Source organism: Alligator sinensis, unplaced genomic scaffold, assembly GCF_000455745.1.
Source record: "Alligator sinensis unplaced genomic scaffold, ASM45574v1 scaffold97_1, whole genome shotgun sequence".
Taxonomy (NCBI): Eukaryota; Metazoa; Chordata; order Crocodylia; family Alligatoridae; genus Alligator; species Alligator sinensis.
Window position 1 is genome coordinate 532275 of NW_005841921.1, and position 12277 is coordinate 544551.

General features: G+C 40.7%; 2 protein-coding genes and 1 long non-coding RNA gene across 13 annotated transcripts in view; 2 read left to right on the top strand and 1 right to left on the bottom strand.

Annotated features, from left to right (window-relative positions):
- The window catches only part of DNAAF1 (dynein axonemal assembly factor 1), a 32396-nt gene that overhangs the window by 18057 nt on the left and 2062 nt on the right, over positions 1-12277 (bottom strand). For 6 of the 11 annotated variants that reach the window (XM_025198413.1, XM_025198417.1, XM_025198420.1 and 3 more), the window contains 4 exons: positions 5128-5277; positions 4299-4439; positions 3668-3803; positions 574-665 (listed from right to left, as the gene is read on the bottom strand). In XM_025198413.1, coding sequence (XP_025054198.1) covers positions 574-665; positions 3668-3803; positions 4299-4439; positions 5128-5277 — 519 coding nt within the window. Of the gene's footprint in view, positions 1-573; positions 666-3667; positions 3804-4298; positions 4440-5127; positions 5278-6382; positions 6479-6503; positions 6600-12277 lie in introns of those variants that run through there. The other 5 variants (XM_014517679.2, XM_025198419.1, XM_014517680.2 and 2 more) reach the window with 3 other exon arrangements.
- The window catches only part of HSDL1 (hydroxysteroid dehydrogenase like 1), a 39761-nt gene that overhangs the window by 10326 nt on the left and 17158 nt on the right, over positions 1-12277 (top strand). The window lies entirely within an intron of this gene.
- On the top strand, positions 9331-11066 carry LOC112549500. The gene is made up of 2 exons (XR_003092926.1): positions 9331-10272; positions 10473-11066. It is a non-coding gene; the product is annotated as an uncharacterized LOC112549500 (long non-coding RNA).

Genomic DNA, 12277 nt, shown 5'->3' on the forward strand with positions numbered 1-12277 from the left:
CCTGAAGAGCTCCCTAAAGAGTAAACAAACTTTGAGTGGAACAGTGTACTGTTAGGAGGGGCCAGAGCAAAAGGGGCTCCCCTTGTGCTTGGGACAGGGCAGAAGGATTTAGTTTTGTTTCTTTATTTGTTTAAAAGACTGCTTCACTTGGGAGGACTGGCTGAGGACCTCCTCAGGAAGCAAATCAGCCAGCAGGCTAAGCAACCTGTTTACAAACTGGAAAATTGCCTCTTTAGCAAAAAATTACCTTGGTTTTTTCCTGCAGTGTGTTTTTTCTAATCTTGTTGGAACCAATATTTTAAACCAGGATCTCTTAAGTGAGAGGCTGATGTATAATCTGATGTGCTATGTTTTCCAGATTGTGCAAGTGCTGCACTTCAGTGCATCTGCCCTCAGAGTTGACACTGATGTATTCCTGTACTTTGATACTAATTTAGCTCAACTCTTAATTATTTATCCATTAAACTAAATTATACTTCTAATACAACCGTTTTAAAGTACCTTCCCCTTAATGAGCATAAATTCTCTGCCATACTTCTATTTAATTTGACAAATCATTTTCATGTGCCTTACCTTTATAATGTAAATATAGTGTATCATTCAAGGACGGGGTCAAGTACAATTTTTGCTGTTTGCAGATGTCTCTCAAAGCCTTTTTTGTCATTCTAAAATATTAAAGGGAAGAGTGAACAGCTAAAGAAAAACATCCTTAAATCACAACATGTGTTCTGAAAACTTTTTAAAAACTGTTTGAGTTTTGGATAGTTCAACTATCTGGTTTCTCATTAAGACAATTCATTAATGTCTTCACCCTTCTGGAGACGTATCTACAGCTTTTAGGAGCATAATTAAAACAATTATAAAGCGGTTCTTTCAGGATGGCTTTCTATTTCCACCTGTTTTAAGTATAGCTGTATTTCCCATCCTACTATAGGCTGTTAAAAAGGAGAACAAACAAGAATTTAATAGCTAAACAACGACATGATTTTGATGTTAAAACCTTTTATGCTCTTCCCTTCCTCTTTTCTTATTTATGCCTTGGAAGTTGGATCACTGCCTGACAGGACAGGCATACTGCTAATGGAGGATCAAGGCCTTTAAGTTACAAATTTAATCAAGAACCTGACTTTTTTGTATTACTCTATGCATGCTTTGGGTATTTATTTAAATAAAAATGTTTGAATGTGTAACTTTCTCACTAAGACTGTTGTCAGAGCAATAGTGAGGGGGTAGGAAGCACCCTGTCCAAATATGTGGATGACAATTATGGGGTGCAGCTAATGCCCTGGAGAGGAACCAGATCCAGGCTGACCTAGACAGGCTGGGGAAGTGGGCAGAGAGCAACAGGATGCAATTCAATAAGGACAAGTACAAGGTGCTGCATCTAGGGAGGAAGAACTGCCATCATACCTACAGGCTGGGGGGGCGACCTTCTCAGCTCCACTGAGGCAGAACAAGATCTTGGAGTCACTGACTCCAGGATAAACATGAGTCGCCAATGTGATGAAGCAGCTGGCAGAGCCAATCGCACCTTGTCGTGCATCAGTAGGTGCTTCACAAACAGGTCCAGGGAAGTGATTCTCCCCCTCTATGCAGCACTGGTCAGACTGCAGCTGGAGTACTGTGTCCAGTTCTGGATGCCGCAGTTTAAGTGGGATGCGGACAACCTGGAGAGGGTCCAAAGAAGGGCCACTCGCCCGATTAGAGGCCTTCAGGGAAGGCCCTACGAGGAAAGGCTAAGGGACCTTAACCTCTTCAGCCTCTCCAAGAGAAGGCAGCGTACAAATTCATAAGGGGAGAGCAACATGAAGTAAGAGACAATCTGTTCACCAGGGCACCCCCTGAAGTGACAAGGAACAATGGCCATAAGAGAAGGTTTAGGCTGGACAGTGAAGAACTTTCTCCTAATGTCATGGTTGCCAGAATCTGGAATGGGCTCCCAAGGGAGGTGGTGCTCACCCCATCCTTGGGGGTCTTCAAGAGGAGACTTGACAGGCACCTGGCTGGGATCACATGACCTCAGGGTTTGTGACTCTCTTCTTGCTTGCCAAGTCCCTTCCAACTCTATGAATCTATGAACTTGCAGAAAATATTTAATTATTTGGTGAGATGAGTTTGTACTGAAATATACATCCCTAAAGGATTGAAAGAAAGCTTAGTAACTTATCTCATGTACCTACTTAGTTTAAAAAGCCCTCTACCTGGTTTTACATGGCTGTATTACAGCAACAAAAATTACATATTGCAAAACTGTTTTTCAGGCATATTTTCCATTTTTCTTTTTAACTCAATAAAAATACAGGTGGAATTGTTATGCTCTAGTCTTGCAAAGACTTATTGATAAGCTTAACTTATCACACTATTAAAATAGTCCAGTTGAGTTCAATGCTGCAACGAGTTAAATATGTAAACATTTTCAAGACTGCTGCTTAAAACAGCAGGATATTCCTGATGGGAAAACGCTCCTAAACCAATAAAGCTGATAGACTCAGACTTCTAAAAAAAAAAAAAAAAATTAAAAAAGTTGCATTTAGATTTGTAATACTACACTGAAAAAATTGGTTTTTTCTAAGCAACAAACAGCTCTGACATGGATTACTCTTCAGCTGAATTAATAAGGCAGTATAAAGCATGCATAATTGTCAGCATGTAGCTGTCTCTCCGAACCAAACATAACTGGAATAAATCCTAGGAGATCTACACATTCCATAAGAGAACTGGAAAGACAAAAATAATGACCTAAACCATACTTTAGTAGCTAGTGAAAACTGTTATATACATAACGTAGTATGGCATTTTACACATCTAACCTATTTCACTGTTTTTCAAAAATAAATCTTGTGTCTTTTTGGGAGGTCTTCAGATTGAATTCTTGGCAAATTATAGGTTCACAATAACATTAAATTAATTCCTTTGGAAATGCAAATGATTTTACTATGTACACTATTTGCTCCAAAACCTTGGAACTGAAGTTTTCTACATATTTAATCTGATACACTGCCTGATGAAATCAGTGGACATCTATTCTTCAGCTTTAAAAAGCAGGAGGGAGAAGTCCCTACAAAACAAATATTTTAGGGCTAGCAGAAACACAAACGTCCTCACATTATCTTTCACAAAAAAGGATGCATTGCTACTGAAGTGAGGGATAGTTCATTCCTCACAGCCATGCAATAGTATGGCCTGTATGCTGAAATACTCAATGAAATGACCAATTAGTACTAATTGTGATAGCAGGTTTTGTGATGTGCTCGTGCTTCTGCTGGGAGTTGGAGTGAACAAACTGGCTCATTTCCTGTTGGCCTCTGAACAAGACTCAAATGGTAAAAATCTATATTGTTCTGGAGTGGATTTGACCAAAACTTACAAAATAAATGAGTTAGGTCCCATTGTTTATCATGTGAATCATTTATTTTTCTCCTCATTTTAACAGTGCGGTGTCTGAATTGATAGTAAGACAGTCACTTTGTACTATGGCCATCAGAAAGCAGTATGGAGTTTCGAAACCACTTTTTATTGGCATCAGGTTTATTTCATATAACATTTTTTCTGTATTACTTAAGATGCATTTTTGAGAGTGAAATTTTTGCCTTCACTGAAATCATGACAAAACATGAGTTGATTTTACTGAACTGCAAATTTAAGCAATAAATAACATTAAAATTACCTTGAGCAATCTTTTGTTTCTTCTACCTTTTGCATGGATAGATCAACCACTGGTTTATGATCACCACTTAATTGCTGCTCATTTTGTTCATTTGTTTCAGATACAGAGATCACAGTTTTCTTTTCAGGCTGAATGTCTTCATGTTTTTATGTAATAAAAGAAAATTCAATGTGTATATATAAGAACAGTATGTATGATAGTTTGCTGCTCATCTAAAGAGAGAGACTGACAGCTATTTGCACAATTTCAAAGGAAAAAATGTGTTTTTTGGCTTCCTTTTTGAAATTAAGAAAAATTGTTGTTGTTTGGAAACAGGAGCCTACTAATCATAGGATATGAATATTAGAATGTTTTATTTATTGTTTATATTGGATAAGTTTGAAGTAAAGTTGAGGTAGCATCTGGGTTTCCAAAAAAGTTATATCATATGATGCTAGTAGAATACTGACATCAAAGCTCTTGTGGTCTATTTAGTTATGACAGATTATAGTATAACTGTGCTTTTAATTAATCCTAGTTGGATGTTAGGATTGTCAACCATATGTGTAGACAAACTAAAATAACATTGCATTCATATTATGTCAGTACACTGGAGTTTTGTTAGTGTAGCTTTTCCATGACTTTCCTTTACCTGTTTTCACTTCTATCAAGCTGTCTCCACTGCTGTAATCATTTGTAATGTTGTCTTTTTTTCTATATTCAACGTCACCATCTCTGATCCCCTCTTTAGGCCTTTGTTCTACAGATTCTGACTGTAATGGTACTTCAACCACTGAGAAAGAGAGAAAGAGGTGGTGTCAGTACCGCCTCTTAGGCACTCAGGGACGCTGTAAAAATATAGGGACAGAATTTAATACACAATAAAAAGACCAAAATGTATATAAGGTTCTAATTTTGTCCTATGTTATGACAAACTTACTGATCTTACTGGAGGCAGGAACAAACTTGTCAGACTATAGTCTCATTTCTTTAACAGCAGGGTAAATAAGAATTGCATTTGGATGAGTAAGAGCAAAACTCAATATTAAGAGTTCAATTGGTAAAATATCCCCTACTAAATCTAATATTACAAAAGCCTAAGTCTGTCTGTCTGTCTGCCCATAACACTTTATTTGCACTCTGATTGGTTGATGGAAACAGCCAATCAGAGTGCTCCAAATGTGGGAGAGGGCAACAATGATTCCAAAGCTGCGCGAGGACTGGACAGAGGGTGGGGGAGCTGGGGCCAGCAGCATTGGCCTCGACTCCCCCACCCCGGTCCCTGCAAGAGGCAGAGCAGCGGCAGCATGGGACGTTAGGTGGCGACACTCCATCCCAGGCCCGTCCCCTCCCCTCCCCCACATCATTCTTGGTGGGCAATTAGCTAGTAAGAAATAAAATCAAATAGCCATCTAATCACTAAATTATGACTACCAGAGAGAATTGTGGCCAATTGACAGTGTAGCTTTTCTTGCAATTACCTGCTTTTAAAGGAGTGTTTTCATTGTTTGTCTGGGTGCCTTGAGTTCTACAGTCACTCAAAGACTCTTCTGACACCTCTTGCTCATTAACATCTGCTCTGGCTACCTCTTCCACACCAGTTTCTCCACGCAGTTGTTGCATTTTAAGCCCTGCCATTTAGATTAATAGCAATCAAGTTAGTAATAGCCGCCTGATTCAATCCTGTTGCCTGTACTCAGGCCAGATTTCCAGTGGTCTCAATGAGAATATCTTCTATGTTGCAGTTGAATCAGTGGGTGCTTATACACATGCTCTGGAGTTTGGGGGAGGAAGGGGGCTTTTTAATTAGAGCGGCTCTCAGGAGGCACTGTAATTAAAATGCCTGCAGCGTTTTGTGTATTCAGCATCCTGCTTTTCAAAATGGTGGCAGGGGCATTTAACTAAAGTTCATTTGACAAGCTTTCATTAAAGCACCCCTGCCACCACTTTGAAATGTGGGATGCTGAATACATGAGACCAGTGCTGTGTGGTGAGCATGTTTGTTATTACCCTGAAATAAAATAATTTTCTGATGGCATACTGTTAAGTTAACAATAATTTGGATTATTAAGAAGTATTAGCTTTGCAGCTGAATACAAGGCATGACCTGTGGCCTAGCAATGCCGCTGACCACAAGGCAGAATGATAGCTAAGCCTTTGCTTATGTTAAGTAATCATTTTAATTGTGTTAAACATTTTCTGAGTAAAATGCAGCAAGTGAATCTGTGTCTGTGTGCTGAAAAATCAGCTACAGCAAGAAGCAAGATAGGACAAAGAAGCCATTGTTCTAAGTACAGTGATCATGTCCTTAAGAAGTATCTACTACTGTGCAAGTTTTTGCTAACCTATCATAATGTTACTGTTACCTAACTTTTAGCTTTTAAAAAAGTACTAGTTCAGCTTAATAGAAATATGCTGTTATGAAGATTTGTAAAGCACCGCCCAAGTATTGCTTTTGTTAACCCTGTAGTCTTGCCTTATTGTAAAAAGTATAAAAGATCGCCCCACCCTTTAGGGGGGGCCATTTTGCCTTTTGCTGGCTTTATGGTCTTTGCTCGAGCAAATAAACGGCTGTCAATTCTTTACCCGCATTGTCTGGTCCCTGTTGCAGCTAGATAACGAACTCTAGGGAGTTTTGTCCCACCACAATTTGGCACCCCAGATGGGACCCATCTAGCTTGGAGCCTTTGGAGATCTCCACCCCCTGACACCCCAGCGCGCACCAAGTGAGTTCACCTATTTGGGTCAGTCTCGGGAGGTGGATGGTCCCCTCAGGACCAATAAGGCGGGATCCTCAAATCAGGTAAAGGAACGGTACCGGCGAGTACCTCAGGTCAGGTATGTTTTTGGTTTCTACCTGGTTTCTGGTTTTCTGGTTTAACCTCTAGAGGTCTCTGGAAGCAGTCTTTGAGGGTATCCGTCTGCTACTTTAAACGCTGTTAGAGCTGGCAGCCTAGCCGAAAGGCGAAAGACACGGATATAAAGTAGAAATGCTGTCATAACAGACTCATCCCTTGATTATATAATCAGGAATTGGAAACGTTTGGAGGGACGGGCAGAACTGTCCAAGTCTCGTATGGCAGAACTCTGTTTAATTAATTAGACATCTTACACGTCTCAGTTAGATTTGGGAAGACAATGGCCAGAAAATGGATCATTTGACCCAAATTGCCTGGCTGCCTTACGAAAGATCTTGGAGGACCTCTGCCTCGACCTAATAAATTAGTGGTATTTATAAGACAATGTTGCTAGTAAACCTTTAGTCACCCCGACCCCTGTACCCTTCCCGAATTTGTTAGCTCCCCTTCAATGTCCAAAACCTTCTGTACCACCTTCATATTCAGATGATGATTATAAACCCATGTCCAGACCCCCTATCCCACCTGATCCGTTCATTCCCGTGCCGGCAGGGGACTCGGGAAATCGTTGGAAGGCATCACCCCGACTGCCTCCCGGCAACCACTCAAGTCCTGAGCCTGTAGATAGATCAAGGCATCCCTCTCCAGACTCAACTTCCCCGAACACTGATCCGACTCCCATAGCTAATCGTACCCGACAACAAGTACCTGCCCCTAGCCTTCTGGTTCCCCTAAGACAATACCCTGTGCCTGGCAAGGGTGTAGAAGTTATCAGTCACTGGACACATGCTCCGTTCTCCACCACCGACTTTTTAAACTGGCAAGAAAACACCCCCAGGCTCAGAGATGATCCCAAAGTAGTTCTAAGGTGCTTCAAAACCATTTTCATGACTCATAACCCCTCCTGGTCAGATGTCATGCAGTTTCTCAAAAGCCTCTTAACCTCAGACGAGAAGACCCAAGTACTACGCCACGCTGACCAATTTCTAGCCGATCAGCAGCATCAAAACCACTACATGCCTAATGGTGTACCTAGGCAAGATCCAAATTAAAATTACAACAAAGAAGAGGGACAGAATGCAATACGTATGCTAAAAGAGACTAAAAAAAAAAAGAAGAGGCAGGAGATAAAACTACAAACTGGTCCAAAGTGACAGCTACTGTTCAGGGTCCAGAAGAACACCCTTGAGACTACTTTGAAAGACTCTGTAAAGCTATACACCAGTATAGAAACATAGACCCCAAGACACCTGCCATTTTGCCTGTGTTAAAACTTGTCAGGCTAGCAAAGATATTAGAAAGAAGCTCCAACATGACACTGAGGGTGTCGAGAGTAAATCCATGGCAGAAATCTTAGCCATTGCTACTAAAACTTTTAATGGAAGGGATCATAAAGCTGCCCGCAGCTTACTTCTTTGCACAATTAGATCCAGTGAAAAAGGGGGGAGTAGGCTGCCTTCACGCAGTGGCAGCAGCTGCAACAATAGTCAAAAAAGCCCAGGAATTAGTCCTCAGATACCCCCTTATCCTGAAGGTTCCACACGCAGTAGCCCTCCTCCTCCTCCAGAAAAATACTCAACATTTTTCTTATCAGAGAATGAACAAATAGAAAACCACACTTTTAATGGCTACAAACCTGGTCATAGAGAGATGCAATACCCTGAATCCGGCTACTCTATTACCTCTACCCAGCGACGGGGAACCAGACTCCCACGATTGCCTTCAAGTTGCAGCATTTTCAGACAAACCCAGGGTAGATCTTAGTGACTTACCCTTAGACAACCCTGACTTGATTTTTTTTATATGGCTCTTCAAAAATAGCCAACGGAGTTAAAAAACAAAAAACAAAAACGGGTTATGCAGTACTAACTCCGTTTAAAGTACTTGAAGCTGAACCACTGCCTGAGCAGTTCGGCGCGGTAGCGGACTGTGGCTTCCAGCTTGTGCCGTGCCCTGGTCCCTCACCAGGCTGCTTTTGTTTTTTCTCAGAGTGAAATGCCGAAAGTTTTTGCATGTGTTCTATGAGACAGGGAAGAGTAGAACTGCTCATTTCTCGAGAGCTATATGAAATGTTAGGCATAATGTGTATTACTGCGAAAGTGTTTGTCACGGTGTGAAGTTCTGAATGTGTTAGAATGGTTTCTCTTTAGTGAGATTGAGGGTTTGTTTTTTTTTAATTTCTGTACCTGATCTTTTGTGAAATAAAGTAGTTAAAAAGGATAGAATATAGCGATTGCCGGACGGAAAAATAGCGCTACTTAAAGCAGCCCTTAAACCTTATCTACAACAACTTCACCAAAGCAAGCTTTTAAGTTGCGCAAAAAAAAAAAAAAAGTACCACTATCACTAATAGGCTGTTCTATGCACCCGGAGTCTACCAGGAAGCAAAAAGGCTTTTAAAACACTACAGTATATGCAAAAGTTTAATATCAAAGGAGAAAAATCAGGACCCCCTAGAGCCAGCCCCTGGGCTTATACTCCCTTTAAAAGACTACAAATAGATTTTGCTGATATGCCTAAAGACAATGGGTACAAAAACCTCCTAGTAACTGTTGACCAACTCACGGGGTGGGTAGAAGCCTTCCCCACCAGAAGAACTACAGCACAACAAGTAGTAAAAATACTCCTTAAAAATTATACCCAGGTTTGGTCCTCCACGTATCATTAAAAGCAATCGAGGATCACATTTTACTGCTGACATAAACAAAACACTGACCAGCTGCCTAAAAATAAAATGAAAATTCCATACCCCTTGGCACCCAGAAAGCTCAGGACAAATAAAGAGAATGAATCAAACCCTGAAACAAAAAATTAGAAAGCTATGTGCTGAGAGCAGGTTAAAATAGACTAAGACTCTCCCACTGGCTCTTATGTCCATCAGATCAACCCCCAGAAAAAAACTAAAGCTCAGCCCTTACGAGCTGCTGTTTGGACACCCTGTTCCCCAACATTTCCCCTTACTACCGGCTCACACTTCTTCTCTTTTAGGCGATGAAGAACTCACCTCTTATATTTTATCTCTACAGTCTCAGTTAAAATCTCTCCATAGGTATGCTGCTTTAAGCCAACCCCCCCCTGCCGATGTCCCAGCACATCGCATCCAGCCTGGAGACTGGATATATATAAAAACTTAAAAACGGTCTCCCCTTGAACCTAAGTGGCAAGGACCATATCAAGTCCTCCTCACCTCCCACACCGCCGTAAAGATAACAAAAAAGGACAACTGGATTCATTATACTCGTACAAAAAAGACAGAAGTCTCACCAGAGCTCAGGATCGGCTCCAACGCGAGCTTCCCTGACCTGGAAAAGGGGAAGCCAGAAAAAGACGACTGCAGACTTCGCGGGAGCACCGCACACCCACCTGACCGCAACAAGGGTGAGCCAGAAGCAGACGAAAAAATAAAAACAAACACCTCCTGGACCTGCAGCCCATTAGATAATATAAAACTCAAACTAACCAAAGTCCACTAATAAACTGTCACCCTTTTGGGGTCCTGCCCAGCCCAGAGAGCACCGAACTCCAAGTACTGCATCCTCTAGACACTTTTAAATCAGCTGAAACCGAGCACTTTAAAACTGTAACGTGTCCCAGAAGATCAGTTATTGAAGCTGCAAGGTTGTGCATACTGTTTGTGCTGATTTTGTTTTAATATAGCTTTTATAACTATGTTATTTCTAATCTTTCCCTTTGCTGGAGAAATAAGTCTTTCACAGGGATTGGCTATAGCTACCAGTTGCTGCAGATGTGCTAATCCTGGTGCCCGAGGTTTTCCTGTCTGGATAGTGTCCCAGAAGATCAGTTATTGAAGCTGCAAGGTTGTGCATACTGTTTGTGCTGATTTTGTTTTAATATAGCTTTTATAACTATGTTATTTCTAATCTTTCCCTTTGCTGGAGAAATAAGTCTTTCACAGGGATTGGCTATAGCTACCAGTTGCTGCAGATGTGCTAATCCTGGTGCCCGAGGTTTTCCTGTCTGGATAAGCAATTCAGTCAAACTCTAAAATAGTCAGGAAGGTCAACATTGCCCGTTAGTATCCTCCCTCACGTTGCTGTAGTTCAGCAGAAGTTCAGGTATTTACTTATAGAACAAAATATTGTGTAAAGCCTAGCCACCCAGTTTTCAGACAATTTGCAGAGTCTCCTCAGGCTAAAACTACTCTTAAACCTACTGTTGCCCATATCTCTGATAACAATATGTACCTTCAATACATTAAAAAAGTCGCTAAAGCAGAAAACCAAAGTAACTGTTGGGTGTACAGTCATTTTCTTCTCCACACCCAAGGAGGAATTCCCATGACTCCCATCCCCTTGGGCCCCACTGAGTCACTTTTAAACCCCTCTAATAACCAAGCTTAGAACCAAAGTCAGCAGGAGTTCCTTTTAGTAAAGCCTGTTGTTGAAAATTAGTGTTTCTATGTAAACTGTTCAGTATCAAACTGCATCAATTTAGGCACCAGCATATGTCACCACTATTTTACTAGTTCAAGTGGAGGAGACTGGCGTAATAATAACACAGCAACTCCTACCTATTGCAGCTCTTACAATGATTTCTACAGCTTTCTACAGCGGCAAAAACTTAACCAAAAAGGCACTAATCCTATCTGCACCCCCATCTCCTCTTTAAATAATACCTTGTGGTATTGTTTGTACACTGATACCTCCCGGAGACAATACTTCTTCAATGAAACTGTAAATCCTTCCTTTAAATCAAAGGGTGAACGTGGAGTACTAAGATTAGAAAACGGGGGCCGAATACCTCCTAAGTATTCAAACCTCGCTGCTTTAAAAGGACAATACTGGGTCTGTGCCCCCCACGCCTACCATAAAATCCCTGCCAAAGGAAAAGGTATCTGCTATCCGGCAATGCTAAAACCCTCTACGTCCTTCGCCATGCACCTTCCACGGAGCAGGTGGCGAAACAAGAGAAATTTACAAAAAAGCCGTGATATAGTAGACAAATATAAAAAAACTCCACATACCAAAAAGTATTAGTCGGGTGTTCTTTAGTAGGTATACTCCTGGGAATAGGCACTGCTTGTCTTAAAAAATTTACACTACGCCTCCAAGCTGTGATAAAAATCATGGCTCATAAATTCAGTGAAGGTCACAAGAAACTCTCGAAGGCCGTTGCTGCCTTGCCTAACACCCAAGAAGAACTCCGACAAATAATAATTCAAAACCGTATAGCCCTTGATTTTCTCCTCGCTGTTCAAGGGAGAGCTTGTGCAATTATCAGACCAGAATATTGTGTATGAGTTAACAGTTCTTTTACCATAATACAAACCCACCTCAATAATACAGCTATACATATCCAAAAAGCCAAAGATGTAGCTAAAATCCCCAAAGATGCATCTCTTAGCTGGCTTACTAACTAGTTCTCTTCCCTTACAGAATAGCTTAAACCTTTTATGCTAAGTATAATTAAAATAGTTATAACTATAGTCTGCCTGTTATGTTGTTTTCAGTGTTTATGCTCTCTAGGACAACAGTTTATGCAAAGGCAAGTAAAAATATATGGTCAGTTTGTACAAATATCCAGCATCAATCATCAAAACCTAACCCCACAAGAAGTTAAATACCTAAAAGTGTGTTCCAAAATTTCTCCTGAAAAATTGGAACAAAGGGAGGATTTATAGTGCGCAGGTTTGTTATTACCCTGAAATAAAATAGTTTTCTGATAAGCATACTGTTAGGTTTACAATAATTTAGATTATTAAAAAGTATTAGCTTTACAGCTGAATACAAGGCATGACCTGTGGCCTAGCAAT